General features: G+C 38.0%; 1 protein-coding gene across 3 annotated transcripts in view; it reads right to left on the bottom strand.

The window, feature by feature from the left end:
- Positions 1–25,054, bottom strand: part of CHL1 (cell adhesion molecule L1 like) — a 110,983-nt gene that overhangs the window by 58,920 nt on the left and 27,009 nt on the right. For 2 of the 3 annotated variants that reach the window (XM_075183074.1, XM_075183076.1), the window contains exons 2-5: positions 24,322–24,407; positions 23,663–23,720; positions 4,759–4,930; positions 1,165–1,273 (exon numbers count right to left, since the gene is read on the bottom strand). In XM_075183074.1, the coding sequence (XP_075039175.1) occupies positions 1,165–1,273; positions 4,759–4,894 (245 nt within the window). In that variant the 5' untranslated portion in view covers positions 4,895–4,930; positions 23,663–23,720; positions 24,322–24,407. Of the gene's footprint in view, positions 1–1,164; positions 1,274–4,758; positions 4,931–23,662; positions 23,721–24,109; positions 24,273–24,321; positions 24,408–25,054 lie in introns of those variants that run through there. The other variant, XM_075183075.1, reaches the window with a different exon arrangement.

The following is a 25,054-nucleotide window of genomic DNA, read 5'->3' as shown; positions in this document are numbered from 1 at the left end:
ATACAGTCACCAATGTACAATATTCACATCTTCATACAGATCTCTTCCATACTTGGTGTGAGTCTCAGAACCAGTAACTTACTTCACTGTCAGTGACAATTCTCAGAATTTTCCAATTAAAAATGTAAGGGCAATATAGTGTAACCTAAATAAAAACTTTATAGTGTCTAAAAGAATATGCATGAAAAACGCACTCATATAGCGTTCACAATAAAAGAGAAAAGAAAAAACTATGTGATCTTGTTACTGAAGAATATGTGACTTTATGTGATACCACTCACATTACATCACTTATGTGATGTAAACTTGTTTTATACCAATCCACAAATCCACCATATCTCATGGGGTGTATCAGATTTGTTTTTATTAATAGCCAGAGTCCATATGAAGATGGTCACTCCATCTGGATGAGCTTGGACAACCTCTCTCACCCACTTCTACACACCTCACAGGAACAATCTTCTTCATCAGGAAAGCCATACTCTATGGATCACTGCTAGCCTTGTCCTTTGTTTTGAACTTTGATTTCTGCACAAAGCCTGTGTGTGTACCTACATTTCTTGTCCTTAGTTCTGTACCACTTGATTGGTGTCTCCTATATATCTTACAAGTTTCGGTTCTGGAATAAGCTCCTCCTCCTACCATGTGCCTAAGACTGTGCCTCGCTCTAAGTGAGAGGGGGCTGCTAATGGCAAAGACCACGTTTAGCCTGGTTCTAGGAGTTCATTCCAGGAATGTGTGATAACTAGTAACAAGTATCTCAGTAATAAATCGACTACACCTTAAATAATTCCACTGTCTCATATGTTTGGTTTGTTCATGAAGGATGACCATTTGAGCCATATTTAGTCTGAACCTAAAGATCTATTTGTTGATATGACAAGAAAACAACATTTTTCAAATGTTTTCTTGCATCCAGCAAACAAATGGTGCACAGGGCTTGAGTCTGATATAAACTGTATAGTATATATATATATTTATGGAAAGGAACATACTCCAAACTGTGCCAACAGGTGCCATAGCTCTTGCACTACTCAATAAGAAGATATAGAAGAGTTCGCGGAGCCGGATGATGGTCGATAATCAACTAAATTGTCAGAAAATTTTATGTATAAAAGTATATGATAAGAAAGTAACGAATATGATTAAAATCAGATAACTTACTCTGGGGTTGGGTTTCCTTTTGCTTCACATTTTAAGGTAAAATCTTCTCCCACGGGAAAAGCTAATTGCTCTCCTTTGGTGGCTTCAATAATTGTGGGTAACTGCTCCACTGTAAGCAATGAGGGTTTATAAGTTAAAATAACATATATTATTCTGGTACACTATATATCTAATAAAATAATAAAATAACAGGTTCCATCTGCAATCAGTCTCACTGACACACAATTGATGAAGTGTTTCTCTATCCTCTTTTCTAAGATGTACAAGTATCTGCCATACAATTTTTTTTCCCTTTTGCTAACCTCCATTCCCTTCATATCTCTCCTCACTTCATATATCCCACTCTTGCAGCCCTGTCCAATTTCCTAATGAATACTGAACACTGATTATAAGTGATGATACCAGAATTAACCATTTATTAACCATTTAAACCATTTATACCAATATTATGTACAGTAGTTTATAGATATATTAGAATCAATTGTGAATTTTACTGCTAAGCTGTTATAGGTGTGGAAATAAAAAAATATGTTTTCCCTTACTCATTGGGGCATATTCAATTATTGGCGTTTCCTGCGGCGTTAAAAATATTACCGTTATTACGATAATTCTAAGCTAGATTTCAGCTCGCAGCTCCCTGAGTTGCGAGCTGAAATCCAGCGTTAAAGGTACTATAATAACGGTAATTACGCACACTATTACCATAATGTAATATTGCGCACGCCGCATTACTTTTCCAACAATTAAATATACCCCATAGACTTCTGAATAAAGTGGGATAGAAAAACAATATTGCTTGTTCCTTGTCATAGGGCCAGAGATTATACATTCTAACAAAACCTTAGAAAACACTACAATATCTCTTCTGAGGATCATATTTATCTTTCCAAAGAAAAGACCCAGATATTTCCTCAGAAAGAAGAAGTTGTTTGGTTAAGAATCGAATATGTGTTACCCTGGAAATACTTCAATTGCAAATATACATTTTAGAAAACATTTATAAGAACACAGCTATTATACCCTATGTATTCCAGGGGTAAATAATTCACGTTGCCTTGTACTATGTTTGGATAACTCATTTCAAAAATCTATAGCAACTAAAAGGAGAGGCTTAACTTTTCAGCTCAGCAATCGTCTAGCTTAGTAGCCTAGGGCTGTACTCCACACCTTTAATGCTTAATCGCATAATCTCCATTTAGTTCCAATTACTTCCTCTCCTGAACACGCTCTCCACCTCGCTCCAAGACTTCAAACGGACTCTGAAAACCCACTTCTTCACCAAAGCCCACCACCTCTCCTCCTAACTCACCCCTACTGCCCCATCACACTGACTTACCCCCTTTGTGTCACCCCCATTTGTCTGCTCCTACCCGATAGACTGTAAGTTCTCACGAGCAGGGCCCTCTTCCCTCGAGTCCTCCATTCATTATCCATCAGTACACCTTTCCTTTATCAGTGGCTCTGATCCAGTTTGCTCCACCTATCCTCCTGGGTACTGGCTCAGCTTGCTCTGATTTGCACCCTCTTCTGTCTCCCCCCCATTACCGCATTTTCATGCCTCTTTCCTCAAGTTATAGTGATAGGTTATACCCTACCTCATTGCTGCTGGTTTGGCTTCCCGTTGCTATGTATGGTGCTGTTTGCCTATTGCCCTGTAATCTAATGTACTATTTTACTGTAAGCTCTCTGTACGCGGACACTTTTTGGCACCTTATAAATAAAAGCTAATAATAATGATGCAAGTAAAAACTACAGTACTTTATCACTTATCAATACTGTTACAAGGTCTGAAATTTACAGCTATCCAGTCCTCAGAAACTTGCAGCAGATCTCTTTTCATGAGCACATTTATCTTTCTGAATAGTTAGTTTAATGACTTACTGTAAATGCATATTCTTGTGTGAGAGAAACCTACAAACACACTGCTGAGGCTAAGACAAATCTAAAAATTGTTTTTTTTTTCCGGTTTTACCATATTCCAGTTTTGGAAATTCACTACTCTCAGTAGGGTCCTGTGAAAAGTCCTATTATTGGCAAATATATTAATTGATTGACCTGTGCTAGGATCTTAAGGATTTAGGCCTTTCTTCATAGGATAACTAAAATCGATTACTGCATGTAAACTGCATGACATCTTAATACATTAGAAACTGTCTAGCATTTTAAAAGACATAGTGCACATCTTAATAACTTCTAGATAATGTGGATAGTTTATAACTTTCCTCGTCATCTAATTGTAGTTTACAATATCCCTGTTGCATAATTTCCTCTTTTTGCCCAATTTTCAAGGCCTGATTAAGGGTTCACGCCGCCCTAGGCTAATAGTGCCCACTGTCACAATTTTGCACCCCCCCTAAAAATTGTGCGCCCCCCTTCCAAAAGCTATGCGCCCTAGGCTGCAGACTAGTTAGCCTATTGGATAATCAGGCCCTGCCTATTGCGTCTTTTATCTGGGTGGGTTGACTTGTTTGTGTTCATATCTATGCTTATTATGTCTGTTTTAAATTTTTAATATGAATATTGAGCATCTCGCAATGATTTTTTTTTACTTAAAACTTTATTAATTTCATGTATAGAATAACAAGGTGTATATAAGCACACCATATACTTAATCCTAGTAACAGTGTTTTATTGCTATACCTGACATTTAAAAATGGAAGATTGGGACAAAATAGGCCCTGCCAAATCATACCAGGGTCCACTCAAACAACACCTCTGTCTTTCCAAACTACGCCCATTTCTCCAGACTGGCCACACCAAAAATCTGGATTGTAGGCAGGTATTCTATGCTAATATTCAGTTTGAAATCTGAGAAACCAGATGGGACTGTTAATATTATATTTTTACAAAACTATTTAAAAATCCAGTCCTTTTGGAATGTAATTTATTGGTCTTTTTTTCAAAAAGGCTCATTCACGAACAGTTGAAGATGAAGTTAATGCAGGGGTAGCCCTAAAGTGGTAGTAATGTGAAGTTTGAAGTGGGAGCATTTCCAAGTACCAGGAAGTGAAATGCACTTGGTGGACAAATAAGTGCACTTGTGCACAACAAAGGAAACAATAAGGGCCCCCGAATTTTAGCTATTCGTGTATGAACCATAAAGTGTTAAATCTCATTTTGGGTAAAATGTAACATCTATTGTTAGCATATTTTATTTCAGGGTAGTTTTTTGAAAGTCTCTAATGTTTAATTTTCTGGAGAAATTATTCAAAAAAGTAAAACATTTGGGGGTAAATGTATTATAGTCCGGGTTGTACAAGTCGCCGGAAATCGTCGAGTTGACAGCTTAAATTTAAAGCGGCGCTGCCTTGTAAAGGGAAGTTTCCCTTTTACAAGGCAGCGCCGCTTTTAATTTAAGCTGTCATCTCACGATTTCCGGCGACTTGTACAACCCGGACTATGATACATTTACCCCTTGGTGAACTTTGAAACCACGCCCAATTTAGCTAATTTGCATACATCTGGTGTTTGTGGTTGTAAACTAATTAAAAGTGGTTCCATTTTTCCATAGAACATAGAAATCATTTATCACCATTTTAAATATGCTCTTACTTTTTATAGTATATACTATTTCACTTTTATAGAACACCTTACCTAAAAGTGGTATCTCTACAGCCTTGCAGTATTTTACAAACGAGAGAAGAAAAAAAATAATTTGTCTCCAGAGAATCAGCATTTTCCTTATGTTAAGGTTGTCTGGTGGTAATAAAGTTTTTCCTCTGCCTGTCATTCATCAAGCGCACTGGGCAGTCGTTGCACCTGCAGACTGAGACAAAAGTGTTATTATTCCACATGAAAGGACAAAGCAACACAAAAGAACCACAGTCTAACAAATACTACACAATCAGATGGATGGGGAAAAAAATGCTTTTATGTACTGATAAAATGGTATTGTTAGTCATTCATTCAGTTTGAAATCCAGTTTTGTTATATGTCAGCTGTTTAATCATTAAATATTTGAACTGAAACAAACTGTACACCAGAATTGTAAGAGGACAGATTGATAGTTTGTCAAATCCCTGTTTTCTGGTTAATTTTCTACTCATTTGTGTGTGTCTTAAAAAGATGGCAAAATAATTTGGCATACTGCTCTAAGATTGTAAGCTTTCTCATGAGCAGGGTCCTCCCTATCCTTTGTTTTCATGACTTTATTTTGTTTACTTTGTATGTCCCTATTTTTTGCATGCTCTATTTACCCCACTATCTGGCGCTGTGGAGCACTATGCATCATACAAATCAACAATTACAATAAGAACATGTATAAAACATTATAATATTTATGCATTGGCTTTAAAGTGGTCCTGTCACCTACGCTCATTTTGTGGGCTGAATCAATATTTAAAAACGTATCAACGCATTAGGAACCAGTGACATCACTGAGACATGAGGCGTGAAGTGCCTTATGTCTCAGTGACATTACTACTTCCTAGCAAATGGATAGGCCTCATTGACATCTCTACTTGTTCAGCCCATAAAATGGCTGCCGCCACAGTGCCTAGGATGATTACTTTATTGCTAAACTACATTTCCCATGATACAGTTGGCAGTCTACCAATACACGATCATCCCAGATTTATACATTAAAGGAGTAATTCACTTATTTTGGAAGCAGCAATTCTTTTATACACTGAGTGAAGCAATTTCGTTCCCATGTCTGAGTCATGGTATAGCTAAGGGTGTGTATGGCGTGTCATGATATCACCTCAGATAACTGATGCAAAACTTGAGTTCAGAAAAAAAAAATCACAATTATGTCTGTAATAAAAATGTGTATGTGTCGTTTTCACTCGAACCAATACAGACACAAGACTGCAGGTAACGGACTCTGCACAGAATTATGTTTCATTAAACATTTACAGCATACTTGCCAACTCTCCCGGAATGTCTGGGAGACTCCCAAATTCTGGGTAGTTCTCCCGCATCTGCCCACTTCACTAGGAGGATTTTGAGCCTCCATGATGCAATTCTCTGGGAATCGCATCATTTAATATCGCCCCCCCCCCCCCTGTGGTAAAATGATGTGTTTGCATCATTACGACACGGGTGATGCGGCCAAAATGAAGCGATTCACTGAGCCCCGCCCCCTCATGCCCACTCCCCCCCCCCCCCCCAGAGACTCCCGGAGGCCAATTGTAAAACCTAAGAACTCCTTATATAAATATAAAACAAACCTTTCCCTCCATCTAGCAGAACTGTCCCTTCCCCAGACACCCCTGTCCCTCACAATTTGGGAGAAACTTATTCACTTGTGCATGTACTCACTGTATTCTCCAGGGCTCGCAGGATGGAAATGCTGGAATGATAGCTGTGCAGTATAAGTATGATAAAAGCTCAATGGTCTTATCAGCTGCAACTTAAATAATTAAGCTATCGAAGCGCATGTAGGTGGCCAAACTGAATGAGAGAGATTGTTCGGGTCAGGCAGCATTATCACTTCTGGTATTACTTGGGTCTTTCAATATGGTCAAAAAGTAAGCACACAAAAGTGCAATAATGGTCATCTTCTAACATACTGATCCAATCGATTTTGGTCATATATTTACCCTGCATCGCTGTCATTTTCAGGCCACACACACTATAATAAAGCCGTTGCAATGTTGGCTGCTGCAAGGTGTGCAGTCGGCACTACGTTAAGTTACTTACATTCATAGTATGCACCAAGTGCAGGCTTTAATGAGTTAGTGGGCAAGATTCATGAAGGCATGCAAAACGAACATAATTAGCATTTTAAAACGCATGTAATTCGGACATGTGCAGGTCCGGATCTGAATAAACATCTCTTGTTGAATATGGGTGTAGGTACGCTCTGCATACACAGCACTTTCCACATTGAGACAGACACAATACACTGCAGGATACGAACAAGACATATGTGCTATATAATGTCCCAGCAGAACGCACAGAAAAACAAAGTATTCAGTGATTGTCACCTGTATGTGATATAATCATTAAGAAAGACACTGCAAAGTTGTCTTTTCACCAAATACATTTACTGAGATGTTCTCAATGTGTACTGTATATAAAATTAAATTTTACAGTTGCTCCTAATTGCAAAGGCATGTTATGGCCTGCATACACGTCCGTTATCACTATCACTCAGTACTTATACCTGTCCTGTAGCTGCTGCAAATGATGCGACTGAAAAACACGTACTAAGAGAGGCCCAAAGCTTGAATCAGACACTGCTGCGTGCACTCAATTCTGCCACGCCCCCTTACTGTACATAGACTATGGGCATAACCCCTTCCCTCCCCTATTCTGCTCATGAAACTGTAGGCTGGTGGAAGTGTTATTCACCTGAGAACATGAATTGCGCTCTATGCTCATGTGCAAAACCGAAACATACACCAGAGTGAAAATATGCAAAATACGCCACGTAAATGGTTCCCTGGAAGGGGCTCCCAATTGTCTGGTTTGCTAAGGGAAGGAGGGTGCATGGAAAGAAACTGTTTTTGACTACAAATTTAGTAATACAGTATGTTTTCCCTTTTAAGTTCACTTTCACAATGGACTGAAAGAACAGGTTTCTCTATTTTTTCTATGACATTTGTACAATTGTATAGTGTTCAAACCTTTAACTGATGTCATTACTCTTAATACTTTGGCACTATTAGTCTTGTGCTTAATTGTATAGATGACCTCTAGCTCCAAGAGCTTACAATTCATCCCTCCCCTTGTTACTCTTAGTTTACATGCAATAACTCTTCCCACCAAATGCATGCACCAGCTTCTTTCTGAAATCCATGTCATGAAAGTATACACACATGTTCTAGCTTTACAAAGATCAATATATTAGGGCACATAGAATCTAGGGCTGATCTGGTGTAATTTTCCTAGGTCATACAGTACTGACATCCCAGCAGTACTAACACTTTTAAAATAATGCCCAAATCAAAATTCAAGAGTAGGAAATTATCAGTGAAATGTCCAGGTATGTTATTTATAAGAAATTCACTACTGATTAAGCCACAATATTAAAACCACTGGCAAGTGTAGTGAATAACATTAGATATCTCATTACAATGGCACCTGTCAGGGGCTAGGATATATTATGCAGCAGGTGAACAGTCAGTTCTTTAAGTTGATGTGTTGAAACCAGGTAAAATGAGCAAAACCTAAGGATTTGAGCAACTTTGACAAGGGCCAAATTGTAAAGGCTAGACGACTGGGTCAGAGAATCTCCAAAAGGACAGGTCTTGTGGGATGTTCCCAGTATGTAGTGGTTAGTATCTAACAAAAGTGGTCCAGTGAAGGACAACCGGTGAACCTGCGACGGGGTGAAGGGTGCCCAAGGCTCATTGATGCAAGTGGAGAGAGAAAGATAGCCCGTCTGGTCCAATCCCACAGAAGAGCTGCTGTAACACAAGCTGCTGATAAAGTTAATGATGGCCATGATAGAATGGTGTTCACAAAAAGGAGCGGGATTCAGGTCTGCTCAATGAATTAGAAAATCCTCACTATCATATACTCATAATTATTAAGATGCATTCTGTGAGTGGGTCCACAACTAAGTAAGTAGACATCAGTTTACGATGTGGGCTTAGCCACAAGATTAGAGTTGAAAATTGGAGCCAGTCTGTTATGAGTTATAAAAACATCTTTATTACCAATACATTAAAACACATTTTTTTAAGACTTAACCAGGTCATTAAAGAGGTGAAAATATTAAAATTAGATCAATGAAGAAGATATAGAAAATTGTGAAATAAAACTTATGATCAGACCCTTCTGTGGAGCCGGTATCAGATGTGTATGAGGTAATGTGCCGCTCTTATGTGGTATTGTTAAAAAAAATGTCAAAACCACATTACATTTAGCGCCAGAACTGGACCATGGGGCATTCGAAGAAGATGGCTTGGTCTGATGAATCATGTTTTCTTTGACATTGATTGGGCGGCCGGGTGCGTGGGTGTTGTTTACTTGGGGAAGAAATAGCACCAGAATGCACTATGGGAAGAAGGCAAACCGACGGAGTCAGTGGATGTTACTTTGACACGTACCGCCTAACAAAAATTGTGACAGACACCCCTTCATTGCAACAGTATTCCCTGATGGCAGTGGCCTCTTTCAGCAGGATAATGCAACTGCCACACTGCAAAATTTGCTTAGGAATGGTTTGAGGAACATGACAAAGTTCAAGGTGTTGACTTGGCCTCCAAATTCCTCAGATCTCAATCCGATCAAGCATCTGTGGGATGTCCTGTAAAAGCAAGTCCGGGTTATGGAGGCCCCACCTTGGAAATTTCAGGACTTAAAAGATCTACTGCTAATGTCTTGGTGCCAGATACCACAGGACACCTTCAGAGGTCTTGTGGAGTGCATGCCTCAATGGGTCAGAGCTGTTTTGGTGGTATGTGGTGGACCTACACAATATTAGGCAGGTGGTTTTAAAGTTGTGGCTGATCGGTATAAAATAACTCTCTCTCTACATGCTTTTAAACCCAGGGAGATTGCTTTGTATAGGAAGGAGATTCCAAAAGAATTTATTCAGCTTCAGGAAAAGCTGATAAGAGTCCCTGGTGTTTTGTATGGAGAGAGCAGGGTGGGCTCCATACATAAGGTCCAGTCCGGGTCTTCTGGCCTCCCTGTCTCACAGCAGGCTAATCAGGAGTTGCACTTGAGCAGGTGCTGTTAAAATGCAGCTAGACTTTGCACTCTGTCTCTCAGACCTCGGGAGAAGGTTAGATGCCATCTGAGAGAATCTGCTAGTGGTGAGCAAATATCTTTAAGTTTGGTATATATCTCAGACACAAAGTCCCACACTTGAGAGAGGTTGTTACTGAAATGTTTAGTTAGTGACGGACAGGCAAGGCCTTTTATTTATGTTTTGTTTGCTTGAATGTGCTTACTAAACCTGGTTGAGCTCAGTTATATCGAAAACACTGGACTTGAGTGATCCACTGCTGCTGTTCGCAGCCATCTTCCCCAGGAGATGGTACCTATTCCCCTCATTAGTTCATATGTATATATACAGTCAGGTCCATAAATATTGGGACATCGACACAATTCTCATATTTTGGGCTCTATACACCACCACAATGGATTGGAAATGAAACAAACAAGATGGGCTTTAACTGCAGACTTTCAGCTTTAATTTGAGGGTATTTACATCCAAATCAGGTGAATGGTGTAGGAATTACAACGGTTTCTATATGTGTCTCCCACTTTTTAAGGGACCAAAAGTAATAGGACAATCGACTCCAAAGCTATTTCATGGACATGTGTGGGCTATTCCCTCGTTATTTCATCATCAATTAAACAGGTTAAAGGTCTGGAGTTGATTCTAGGTGTAACATTTGCATTTGGAATCTGTTGCTGTCGACTCTCAATATGAGATAGCAAAAACATTAGGTGTGGCCAAATCAACTGTTTGGAACATTCTTAAAAAGAAAGAACACACCAGAGAGCTCAGCAACACCAAAAGACCCGGAAGACCATGGAAAACAACTGTGGTGGATGACAGAATTTTTTTTTACCTGGTGAAGAAAAACCCCTTCACAACAGTTGGCCAAATCAAGAACACTCTCCAGGAGTTAGGTGTATATGTGTCAAAGTCAACAATCAAGAGAAGACTTCACAAGAGTGAATATAGAGGGTTCACCACAAGATGTAAACCATTTGTGAGCCACAAAAACAGGAAGACCAGATTAGAGTTTGGCAAACAACATCAAAAAGCCATTACAGTTCTGGAACAACATCCTATGGACAGATGAGACAAGGGTCAACTTGTACCAGAGTGATGGGAAGAGAAGAGTATGGAGAAGGAAAGGAACTGCTCATGATCCAAAACATACCACCTCATCAGTGAAGCATGGTGGTGGTAGTGTCATGGCGTGGTCATGTATGGCTGCCAATGGAACTGGTTCCCTTGTATTTATTGATGATGTGACTGTTGACAAAAGCAGCAGGATGAATTCTGAAGTGCTTCGGGCAATATTAACTGCTCATATTCAGTCAAATGCTTCAGAACTCATTGGACGGCGCTTCACAGTGCAGATGGACAATGACCCGAAGCATACTGCAAAAGCAACCAAAGAGTTTTTTTAAGGCTAACAAGTGGAATGTTATGCAATGGCCAGTCAATCACCTGACCTGAATCCGATTGAGCATGCATTTCACTTGATGAAGACAAAACTGAAGGGAAAATGCCCCAAGAACAAGCAGGAACTGAATACATTTGCAGTAGAGGCCTGGCAGAGCATCACCAGGGATGAAACCCAGCGTCTGGTGATGTCTATGCATTCCAGACTTCAGGCTGTAATTGACTGCAAACGATTTGCAACAAAGTATTAAAAAGTGAAGTTTGATGTAGGATTGTTTAGTTTGTCCCATTACTTTTGGTCCCTTAAAAAGTGGGAGGCACATATAGAAACTGTTGGAATTCCTACACCGTTCACCTGATTTGTATGTAAATACCCTCAAATTAAAGCTGAAAGTCTGCAGTTAAATCACATCTTGTTTGTTTAATTTTAAATCCATTGTGGTGGTGTATAGAGCCCCAAATATGAGAATTGTGTCGATGTCCCAATATTTATGGACCTGACTGTATATATATATATATATATATATATATATATATATATACACACATACACACACACACACACACACACTTGTATACAGTGTATGTTTATCAAATATATATATATAGTCTATATACTGTAGAGAGATAAGAAAAAAAATATATTAGTAGCATGGTGTCCCCACATCTTCACTCGATGCCAGGGACGCATGCCTGATCCTCCTGCCCGGCGCGTCCCGTTATCTAGCAACGCGACGGATGACGCACTTACGGCCACCGGGTGCATGCACAGTAGCTCGCGTTGCTGTTGCTAGGCAATGGGACGCCGATATTCGCTAAGCTGATCACTGGCTTTTCCCTGTCCACCAATGTGGGATGTGTTGCCTCTATATCAAAAAGACTGTGGCACCATTAGGGTACCAGAGTATCAAGGTCCATGCTCCTTCTGCTCCAGCGTTCCATTGTGCTTACCAGCACCCTGATTGATTTCCTGGTTCCCGACTTGGCTTCTCCGGACTCTCCCATTGGATCTTCCCTTGGCGTTATCTATCTTCTTGTATTGACTCTGGACCGTCTGACTACGTCTCCGTCTATTCCCATTGTACTTCGCTACCAGCATGGTCTGACTTCGGATTGTTCAACTACGCCACTTCACTGGTGGCTAACTTGGAGGGCCGCGACCTGCGTACTCCTGCAGCAAACTCCAAACTTCCTTGTTAGCAGCGCTAATACCAGTAAGTAGCCTCAGTTACCCCGTATAGTGACACATGGTTTAGGAGTCCTTTATTCAGTTTGAGGTCGTCCTTCATCTAATAACTGTAATTCTCGGGTCACAGATTGCTGGAAAAGAATAAGAAAGGGGAGGTGCTAAGGGCAGGGGGGCATCTGCCCCCCGTGCCAGTCCCATAGTAGGGTACCTCGGCTGAGTCACTGGGCCACCTGCATTTTTTTACCTTTAAAATGTTCCTAATAGGCTGGTGAGTGGAGTCTAGCGCTCCAGGCTAAAATTTGCCAACCCTCCCCTGGGAGGTGCCCACATAATGCACCATTGCAGAGTAAAAAAGGATATATACAAGAAAATATCTAACATAATTATTTCTGTAAATCTTGTTATCTTTATATTCATAAACAAAAGTACTGCACACTCCGTTCCACTTTTGATCCTGTTAATTGCAGAAGACAAATCTTACCTGTGCAGGTCTCACAGGGTTTGGCATTGGGGAATAACACAAGCAACTGATCAATGGTACAGGAGTGACTACAGGGCTGTATATGTAATGTATGCTGCCCAAGACAAATATAAGATTAGAGCAACAATGCCCTCTAGCAGAATACAGAAAAAGGAAAACATTATCCCACATATCTAACATAGAAAAAAATGTATCTTTAGAAATAAACAGAGTGCAAATATATATATTTAGTTACATATACCTCTTGATTTATCTCTCTTCTAGCTTGTTTTGCAGAAACAAGGAGATAGAGCTTTAGAATGCCACAACATAGCCTTATCATGCCACTCTCATGTATACTATTAATAGTAAGCAATCCTAGTGCTCTGATTGGTAATAGCTGCAAATTTGGAATTTTTTTAATAACTTCGCTGCTAAGGATTCTTTCACCCCTGTGTCGAGTCTATGTTGGCACTTTTTGGGCTACTCACATTCCAACATCAACATCAATAATTTGTTTATGCAGTACCCACACAAACTATAGCTTGTTTCTTTTCAGAAGACTTTGAACTTTCAGATAAATACCATTAGTTTTCTTATACCTCCTGACACGGCAAAGAAAATCTACCAAAAATGTCCAAAAAGTGATTTTTAATTGAAATGACAAGAACGTGAATTAAAAGAAAATGTGTGTATTCTTTTTTCTAAACACCAACAAAAAGTACTTTGTGGCTCTTTATTTATCATTAGTCCATGGTTTCAAAACTGCAAAAGTCTTGATTCTACACACAGGTTTTCATAATAAAATGTGCACTGAAATTTTGTTTGCTAGTTTTCTCTGTCTTGAATGAATGAAATGCACAAATGTGAAATGGACTCCAGCAAAGACCGCGTATGATCTGGGGGGAGGGTGCAGGGTGGTTTGTTGTGTGGGGGAACAGGGTGGTTTGTTCTGTGGGGGAACTAGTCGGTGTGTTGTGTGGGGATACAGACTATTATCTTGTGTATGAGGGGAAAGTCTGTTGTGTGGGGGAACTGCATGGTATGTTGAGTGGGGGCATTGTCTGGTATATTGTGTGGCTACATTGCCACCTACTTAAAAAGATTTAACTAATGTGCCCCTCGCCCTAGCTGGAGCCCATGGATCTGCTGAAGGGGTCTGCCGGTTCTGTAATAGAAAACTGGCAAATGAAATGAGCCTTGGGTGTGAAAACATTCTGTCCTGTCTTTGTACACAGTTTATTACTTTCATTTCAATAACACTTCCACACGAGTATTTATAATTCACGTTTGATGGCATACATCCAAACAATAAGTAATTGAGTATTAGTGTTGAGTTCTTCTGCGTTAAAGCCATTGTGGTTGCCACAAGCAGTTAAAACAGCATGTGTGACATTATGCACTGCAATGGAAGATTTGGACACACATGATTATTTGTTAGTAAATATGCAAACAATGGAAGCTGCCCAAAAAAAACCATCGCGATTATGCCTTAATACAGTATTATGCTCAGTAAATCAGCCTGTATTGCTTTAAATTACAGAGATCACGTTGAATGCTTTGCATTGCTGTGGTTAGTGAAAGCTTAAGGTTAAATACCTGACACGCTAGCACTTGTTCACTTTCAGCTTTTATAGGATGTAGCGAGATAAACAAAAAACTTTACAGTATCACTAAATATACAATATATAAATATAAAAAAACATTCTACATTCATCTTCATTCACAAATATATATGTAACAGTCCTGAGAGCTCATTAAATGTAGATATATGATATTTAATGAGAAAAGGTTCTATAATGGATCATTCACATATAAGCTGGGGAAGTGCATACAAATGCATGGGAACTCACATGTGTTATATGAGTTTTAATGATGCATTTTTAAGTGTTTTCAAGTGCATTTCATGCATTGTGCTGTTACCAATACAACATAGTTGCCTAATGTCCGGGAGACTCACAAATTTTTGGGAGTTCTCCCAGACTCCCGAGAGAGCAGACAAAAATCCCAGATCCAGCTGTCCCCGTTGTTGTAGATGGTGGGGACAGGGCTAAACGCGCCATCGTGGCCCCGCCCCCTGCTGCGATTGGCTAGAATTGCCTAAGATTGACAGGGGCGGAGCCTAACGGCGCACCACTGGTGGCCACGCCCCCTCAACGGTCCCCCTCACGGTATGCAATACAATCTATTATATCCACTATCGTGTATTAACACATGAAAATAAGACAAATTGCATTCCGAAATGTTAAATGCACCATTAATATTTTAAAATACAATGATGGAATCTGCACTATTGACTCTTACGTGTGGTGCTTAAAATTCACTTTCTGTGTTTTCATTAACGTGAAAAGCAGAAAAATGAGTAGTGTGAATGAGTGGTGGATATTAGAATTTATGCCAGCTGACAGTGACCTTAATGAAGAATATTGCAGGAAACCTTTCAGAATTCTGAAAATACTTCAAAAATAAAGTGACATACTAGGGCATCCAGTAACAGTTTGCAGAAAAATAAATACTAAGGTTAAAAAATAAAATAAAAAAGTTGAAATATAAAATTAAATATAAAACAGAAAAAATGCTAGATTTTTTTTTCCTGTGTGTTCAACAACTGTTTAGTTTCTTCTATATTCCCCTTTTTACATATGTATAAAGATAGACATCCTCTGGGCAGCAATAACTATTCATGAGTATTCATCAGAGAGTGAAAAGTACACGTACTGGCGGGAGCATGCTCAGTGCGTTCCTGAGCAAACGTCCTATGAGAGGGTGCCCGGCTGTGGAGGAAAGAAGAGGGCGAAGAAAAGAAGAGCAACAGTGAATTGGTGCAGTGCACCTATTATTGGAGCGTGCTGCAGTGTGTGGAGGGGATGGGATGTTTCTAAGGGGACTAGTGCTTGACAGTGCTAGGCTGCTCTCTGGGGAAGTGACCATTATTATGTGACCACACCCCCATCATTGTGTCATCACGGTCCATGTCTTCATGCGAGGTATGCATATGAATTATTTTGAAAAACATGAATCGGAAATGTCTAGGCCAGTGGTTAGGGAACAAGGGTAAATTACCCCAAATGGGGGAAAAAAATTAAAATCCTGGGGGTAATGCTGCCGATTCAGATAGTGTCAGTTGGATTGTAGACCCCTTAAAATGTGAAATTGCTGTTGTACCAGAAGAGCCTCAAGGGTTGGCAGAGGCACTTATTGAGCTTCGATGCAATAATGAAGCACGTATTGCATTTGAAAACAAAGCAGATCTGTCATATTTTTGGATGTCAACAGCTGCAAAGGCATTCAAAATTGCACATGAGGAGGCAGTCAAAAAGTTGCTGCCTTTTGGAACAACCTACCTTTGCGAACAAGGATTTTCCACTCTAACGAACATAAAAACACAGTGGAGAAATCGATTGGACGCTGAAGACTGTATCCAAATTGCTCTGACAACAAAATGCCCCAATATAGATGCTCTCGTATCAGAAATGAAGCAACATCATTTCTCCAAAACCTGAAGTTTTGAAGTTGAAGCTTTCAAAGAAATTTTGAATAGATTCAATAAAATTTTGAATTCCAATAATTAATAATATATGATTCCTTCCTTTCAAATCAAGGGGGTAACGTTGGCGTATCTAAATATATTTTGGGGTAAAAGGTAAAAAAGTTCCCTGACCCCTGGTCTAGGCCAAAACAAGCCCTAGTCCATGCAGTTCAGTGATTTTAAGTAGAAGTCCTTGTTCTGATACCAGACTATCAGTACTAGCATATACTGTAGAAAACATTCCATAAAGTACAGATCTGTTCTCACTGCTCCAAGAGAGGGTGCTGCTTCCTCTAAACACACATTCAATAGTGCCTTCTGAGCTAATAACATTGTTGAGAAAGTAAAGGTTTGGACTGGGACATAGTTCTACAAATAATGAGATTGTCCAGTTATTTAAACTGCAAATATTTTTAAAGTGTGGCAATGCTTCTCCATCCCATCTGTAGGCTCCAAATGGCTTCACTGTACATGTGCCTGCCCCAGTACATGCTGCTCCATCCGGCGTAGAGGATGGAGTAGCATGGCCGGGCCCCACAGACATCATACCACATCCACGGCTATATAGATTCTCCCCTGCCTGGTATCCTCTCCTCTGTTACTAACCAAATAATTATGATTAAAAAAAAATAAAGGATATATTACTTTGGGAAATTGAGATATTAAAATCAATGTATGTTTTATTGGCTATTTTAAATTAAACTTGCAAAAGAAAGCAAAATACATATGGAATGTCAAAGTCAAGAGAAAAGTTTGCTATGTCAACCTGAAATGTAATTTTATTTTTTATGTCTGAAAAAACCTTTCTTTGCATGGATTACGGATTATTGCAGTCTCATATGAAAGATGACAAGTCTGAGTTTGCCAGCATTGATGAAAAATAGATTCCTTTTGCTACATTTGCAGTACCTCACAATAGGATGTTCTAAAAAATTCTACTTTTTATCATACAAGTCCTGACTATACTTAGTCATATTCTTTTTATCTTCTAAAATACAGTCTATACACTGAAGGACTTTGGAATTATCTTTTGCTGGGTTATCATATCCCCCCTAATCACAGCTCTGCCCACAAACAATATCTGACATATACTCTGGCCAAATGACCTTCAGCCCTCCCCTACCCTGGACATTTTGAAAAGTAATTATAGTCCACTGAGATTTCGCAATCGCAGAAGAATGAACTGATATGACTATGTGGTTTATATGAAAGAAGGGCAGCAGGTTCTCAGCAATTTAATGACACAGATGTTCCTTTATGTCCCTCCTTTCTTTCAGTGAACATGACTGTATTATATTATATAATTATATAGCCCACATACTAAAAACAACAATGCACTAAGGTTTCATTATTTTCTAAAGGATGTTTAAACTTTTTTTAGTACCTGAATTTTAAACTGCCAATCAACTTTGTTTACCTGTGACATCAGGGTCCCTACCTTTTGAGATCACAAATACTTGTTTTAAAAGAATGCGTCTCCTTCAATACAACTCCTAACAAATGAAGTCTTTATTACCTACTAATAACATTTCCTGGTGTCACTCACTGCTGTCTCTTCATAGTTTTTGACCTGCACTTGCCCACAATCATCCCGTAGTGGCCAAAGATCAGACCTTGACATCCTGATATTACTACTACCATTCCACAAACTCATACAGGTTTATACTATTTCAAAACAGTCCAGGGCTCACTGACTATACTATACTACATTCTAATTGCAAGTACAATCATTTCTAATAAGTCCAGTGTCCTCTACAGTACTGTGCAATCTCTGCACTACTTTTCCTCTTACACATTGCTTATTCAATGATCCAGAATTGATGGAACCAGAAGAATTGTCTGTACAGTTAAGACATACTCAGACTTCAAAGAGTCTTAGGACTCTGTCATGATTTTTTGCCTAATTAGGAAAATAATATATTAATGTGGTCATGATCCCTCACAAAGATGCAAGTTATTTTAGATAACAAAGTGTGTAAGTAAATAAGGGGTTAAGTTATTTTGATGAACTAAATGCCTGTTTTTTTTTACAATTAGCTCTAGTTTTTATGCAGATATGATTGAATGTCACAGAAGGTCCACTATGGTTTATGGCCCAGACCCAGATGATCAAAGATCGGGGAATTTCTTTGACTAGAATGGACCATTTAATGGTCATTAGAAGTGCATTATACACTGCTATAGGAAACATAACACATTAAAGCATTACCTTCCATAATCCATGTTTGACTAGACCTCTGTACAAATTTGTAACCAGTGGAAACAGCCACGGTAACATGTGTCACAGGAAGCTACCAGTCCCATAAGGGAGCTAAGAATTTTCTCAAAGATTTCATATTGATGTTTCCTATGCATATGTGTGGAAAATCATAACCAGTTTAGTGGAGTATTAGCATCTCTGCTATGTTCTAGAAAAAAAAGTTATACTATGTATAAAATGCTTTACTAGAAGTGTTTTTGTACATTGTAAAACAAAGTAGCCTACCATCACATTTCTTTCAATAGTGTCATAGAGGAAAGCGGGTTTGGATGGAAAAGAAAATGGTTTAAAAAGTGTTGCAATCATTTTAGAAATTGTCAGTTCTTGGGGCTCAGTCTATTTACTGATGAATTGTCTACACCTTCTAGTTTTCCCCAGGCTACAGAATTACATGAGTGTGCTGTGAACGTTTCTGTTTTTACTCCTATTTTATTTCAAGAAAGCTATTTTCCATTAAATTTCTGTATGTTAATTTGTTATCAACATTTCAATAAGCATTGTGATTTTTTTGTCATATTAAACTTCATTTCATAACATTCTGTTGTTCTGTTGAATTCAGGTGCCAGTTAGGCTTGGTTTTTTATAACGCTACATACATGCAGGGAGCATGGTTTATAATAACTCTGATTAAATTAGCTTGAGATTTCAGTTTGGGATCATTCAAGGAGTAACTGAATACTTTTTAAGAGTGTCAGCTCTTGAACTACATCTTAATGGTGGCAGAAGTGGGTGTTTAATATTGAGTGTGAAATATTATTTTGGGGATACTAGTCATTTTTAGACAGATCAGGTGGTTTTGTTTTGATTATCACTTTCAAATCCATGGTCACACATGCGCAGATGGGCTTGTTAAAGCTTACTACAGGAGATTAGAGACTGATAGTCCAAAATAAATGTAAGCAAATAAATATATAAACACACACAATGTCTATATACAAATAAACACAAATATTTGTAAGTAAATGAATATATACATAATTGATTGACATGAACTTTGATGAAGCCTTCAATGCTTAGACGTATTAGCACTCTGTAAAATAAAGTGAAGTTCTATACGAAAGATCATTTAAATACACAGTACACTATGGTACAGGGGAGCTTTGAGATACTTAATAAATATGCTATGAAGACAAGATACAAGGTTTTCTCTGTGTTTAAACTACCATTTTTCAATGCCAGTATTTATGAGACAAAGTTTGATGAACTGAATATTATTCGAACTCTTCTGAGACCTTATCCTGAAATGTAATTTATTATTTGAAATTGAGTTTTAGATTTTCTGTACATTATCCATCTACAAGATAATCCTATCTCCTTGCCACCTATGTGCTTTGAATACAAATGTTGGGACCCTTCAAAATTCAAGGACTTGCTACTGCATAAATATTGTAACACTGATGCATTGGCAGATTTATGATTTTTCACACTCTTCCACTATTATAAATGTACCTGAACATATGAGTGCTCCCATTTTTATATTATTATAACCAGACATATTGGGCCTGATTCATTAAGGAAAGTAAGTAAAAAAATTAGTACGTTTTCTCCTTGACAAAACCATGTTACAATGCAAGGGGTGAAAATTAGTTTATTACTTTGCACATAACATAAATACTAGCTGTTTTTTCATGTAGCACACAAATACTTAATAGCTTATTTGTACACTGAAATGTAAAGTTGATCTAGGACATGCCTTACCTCAACTATAAATGTGTCCTCACATTTTAAATGTACCTCCCCCTCCAATACAGCTTCGTTTTGCCAAGGTGCAAAGTTACTCATTTTTGTTGCTTTACTTTCCTTAATGAATCAGGCCCATTATATCTTGCTGAGCAATGATTGGACAAGTTTCATTTACTGTGCAATGACTTGCTGCTGGCCAACTACTGGGCATATTATATATTACTGGACATTCATCCACACTAAAACAATGTAACTAAGGATCATATGTATCTAAGTTTAAATCATTTATTGAGAACCTAACCTGTTTTCGAAATAATTAACTGTAAAATGTTAAAACAGTTTATATCATGCTAATTATGCTATCAAACAGCAATACTTCAAACACACACACACACACACACACACACACACACACACACACACACATATATATATTCTATCAATGCAACATTTTGATCTTGGAAAGTCTACAAATTAAATTGCTATGTAAAGATATTCTGGGGCATGGGCTTCTGGAGCGTTACAAATTGACGTACTTTAAGTTTAGATTGTACCTCTGTAATCCACAGCACTGGCCGTTGGAAGCATTGTGATATGAAATGTGGATGCTTGCAGGTACAATGTGAGATAGCATATTGACATACACAATCATGTCAGCAGGATGTTGATATCTTCAGTATTTTACTTACTGCACAACAGGTAGTTTGCGAGATATCATTTGTGTACACTGCAGTATTAAAACACAGTTCAGTGAGTCAGTGTAATTTTAACTTTAAATATGCCCCCTCCGGCCATGTATGATAAAAAAAATACGTCAGAAAAATATTCCCAGATCCAGAGCAAAACTGGAATATGGTAATTGTGCAATTTAACATAGGATTACTCAATTGAAGAAGGTGAGGTACTGAATTAGCAAAATGCTGGTAGGGCTGTCATTTACCATTTGCAATTTTTGGAACAGCACACCTACATCTGAGTAGAGCCTCATAGCACGCAGTAAAGTGTAAAAATGTAAATAGCTCAATTGAAAAATATATTTTAAAAAATATAACGTAAATAACAATTTCTTTGGAAACATGGAAATTGAAAGTAAAAAGAACAGATTGCTTAATATACCATTTTATAACACGGCTTATTCTCCTTCAACTGGAAATAATATAAATTCTAAGCTAAAAGAAGCTTGACTGATTTCAGGGCAATATTCTACTGAGAATGCCCTGACATTCTGCCAGACAGCCAACAGGATTGCAGCTACAAGAATAGTTTTGTAACTGTCAGTTACAGGACTAGTAACTTTTTACATAAACAAGTGGCCCAGGCTCTTCTATCAGCGCTGCAACAGTAAAATGAGTGTGATGAAAACTGTGAGAGAGTACTTTGTCTAATGTAGCCGTGGTTTTATATAGCCAATGAAATATATGAAAATATAATATGTCAAAGATCTATAATCAAATACAACACAGCCCTATGTTACAAGTTTTCAATGCAGACTATTCTAGTGACCTTTATACAATACATAAACATTCTGCTGACCTCTATGCAATGCAGAGATCATTCTAGAAACGTTTATACAGTACAGAGAGCATTCTACTGACCTTTATACAAGGCAGAGATCATACTAGTGAACTTTATACAATGCAGAAAGCATTCTAATGAGATTGATACAATACAGATAGTAATCTAGTAACCAATATACAACGCAGAGGGCATTCTAGTGACTGATATACAATACAGAGTTCATGCTAGTATTAAACAATACAGAGAGCATTATTAAAGCATATTAAACAATATAAAATTCAGAAAACATTGTAGTGACCTCAATACAATACAGAATATGCTACTAGTGACAACTACTCAATGCCAACCTTGTTCTGGAGTTCACTAGAAAATACAGGCTACCAGATTTGGGGTTTTAGTTCCACTAATTAAAAAAAAAAGTTAAAAACTAAATTTAACTTAAAAAAACTTAAAATCTTTAAACATTGAAAATTGCTGTATTTGGCAAATGAATTATCGCCCTCTGGAGATGGCTTAGGCATGACGAAAACTGATAAATCTTATTGCCGGCAGTAACCCTTTGATGTATAGGATGAAATGATAAAAATCACCCATTGTTTCAGCCAGTATTATAGGCCTTTTCACCCTTTAATAAATCGGCACCAGTGTTTGTTAATAATTGCTAAAATACGTAAGAATGAAAAGGTTATTAATAATTTAACTTATAGTTGTAATAATCCCATCAGAACCATGCATTAATGTCCAATAATGTCTTGACTGGATAAAAGGCTCTTTTCACTAATAAATTGTCCTTTAATAATAAGAGTTCTCTCAGAACAGGGCATTATTGACCAATTATGAGCATGGCTTATTTTTTGTCAGAAAGCCTGTTTCTCTATCCATAAACTAAAGTACAAATAAGTAGGAACTATCATATTTATATGGAAAAGGATTAAGCATATTTCACAGAGAACCCTAGGACAGTTGCAAATGGCATAAATAGAGGTCTAAGAGCCCCACTACATCCCTGCTTATGATCCATGCATATTCCACCCTCTGCATCCCCAACAGTTTATTCTCATTGCAGTTTATTCCACCTGCCACTGGGCTCCTGGTTGTTCTGAGGGCAACAACAGATGAAAATAGCACTTTCAGCATTTTTATACTGAAGTGGAAAGCATAAAAAATGAAATATGTTAATCTATTGCGCAGAAGTCACTTGGGGTATATTTACTAAACTCCAGGTTTGAAAAAGTGGAGATGTTGCCTATAATAACCAATCAGATTCCATTTATCATTTATTTAGTACATTCTACAAAATGACAGCTAGAATCTGATTGGTTGCTATAGACAACATCTCCACTTTTTCAAACCAACAGTTTAGCAAATATACCCCTTATATATCTTTTAGCTTATTTTTTCTGTTTTCAGTAGCAACCTGCATTATGTTTTTTATTCCTTACTGTTCCTTTCAGCTTTAATATGAGGGGGGAAAGCTAAGTAGAGAAAAAAAAGGAAAAAAAGCAGGGAAAAAAGCTGAAAAGCTGAAAAAAAATTAACGAAAATAATCACATATCCAGATCCAAATGATTTTTGTGACATATTTCCAGTATATAAACTGTATAGGTTACAGTTAATTTATGTAGCATTATTCATTATCCAGTAATTACAAATCTAATATTCAGCCATTTCTATGTGTACAGTATTTAATATGTTGCAAACCCAGAATAGCAGATTTACACATTGTATCCCTTTTATTACCACTGTCACTTGTAGCTATTTAAGACCAATTTGTCTACAATAAAGTGATGATTGAGGCATTTTCTGAACACACCCACCTGTATTCCTGTCTTGTCTCAGGGGCCGTTACAGCATCTGTCACTGGGGTCCATCTCCCTATAAAGAAAAAAGTGTTCAGTTTACATTCAAACCATTGGCAAATAAACATAACTGCATAATGCCTACATGTAAAATATTAGTAGAACAAAGGGCAGAACAATCATCACAATTCTAATGATTACAGATGTACTGCAAAAATGCTCTTGTTGCTGTTTATGTGGAGTTTTAGTCGGCATTTTACCTGCTGAAAACAGTCTCACAAACATCACGTCCATTTGAATTTCTTAACAGTAACAGAATAACATCTTACTTAATATAATACAAAACACAGAGCAAAGAAAACGTAAAACAATCACCATCTTCAAAACATCAGAATGTATTTATATAATAATAATAAAATAATAATAATAATAATAATAATAATAATAATAATAATAAAATGTCACCTTTTTGGCTGTGGAAGTAGGTAGGAGATTAACATTGAAGCAGAGAGCTGAGGAGCTGTATGAAATATTCTAGTAAGTGGATGTACTAAACCGCACCCATACACTGTATAACAATGTAACTGACATCATACTTGACAGTCACACATACACATTGAAGGATATAGCTGTAACCGAGTTGTGTAGTACATATGTAATCACAGCGCTGTACTCACCCTGTTATGACTCCTATCCCCAGATTGCAATTATCTTCCCAGTCTTTAATACCCCAGCACAGTATGATGTTGATTGTTAGAATTACCTGTCAGAACAAGATCTCAATTAGTGTGTTTTATTTCCATGTATAGTACACTATATTTAAGCTATTTCTTAACACTCAGTCCTTCCCGGGAAGTCTGCGACTGGTTACAACATGTTTTGGGCTCGGCCTCTGTAAAAAAAAAAAGCTATACGACTGTAACAAAAACACAACTGTTAAATTGTATTATATTTTTTTTAAATGGACAAATATTTTTCATGAGGACCTACTTTATCCAACTCCTTTTGTTAATTAAAACAGAAAGATCATTGTGGTGTGACCCTGCATTACTTGGGGTGATTTAGAGTTGGACGTAAATCTGCTTTGTGTATGCACAAATGAGCGTCTGAATACTTGTATTTTCAAGTCCGCATTTTGAGTAAGCAACTTATGTTGGGTCAGGGGCAGATCTAGAATACGACTGTACCCGGGGCGATTTAGGGGGGGGGGGGATTTAGGCCCCACCCCTTTCTAACAGTTTAGGCTGCCGATGGCTGCACAGTATGTGCAGGTCCGTCCAGCCGTGACAGGCAGGGACAGTGTGCTGCCCGGATGCTCTGATTGTGTTTTGAACACAATCAGAGCAGCCGGGCAGAACACTGTTCCTGCCTGTCACGGCTGGACGGACCTGCACATACTGTGCAGCCGTC

The sequence above is a fragment of the Mixophyes fleayi genome, chromosome 8 (genome assembly GCF_038048845.1).
Source record: "Mixophyes fleayi isolate aMixFle1 chromosome 8, aMixFle1.hap1, whole genome shotgun sequence".
Taxonomy (NCBI): domain Eukaryota; kingdom Metazoa; phylum Chordata; class Amphibia; order Anura; family Limnodynastidae; genus Mixophyes; species Mixophyes fleayi.
Note: the sequence above shows the minus strand (reverse complement) of the source record. Positions and strands in the feature narration are given on the sequence as shown.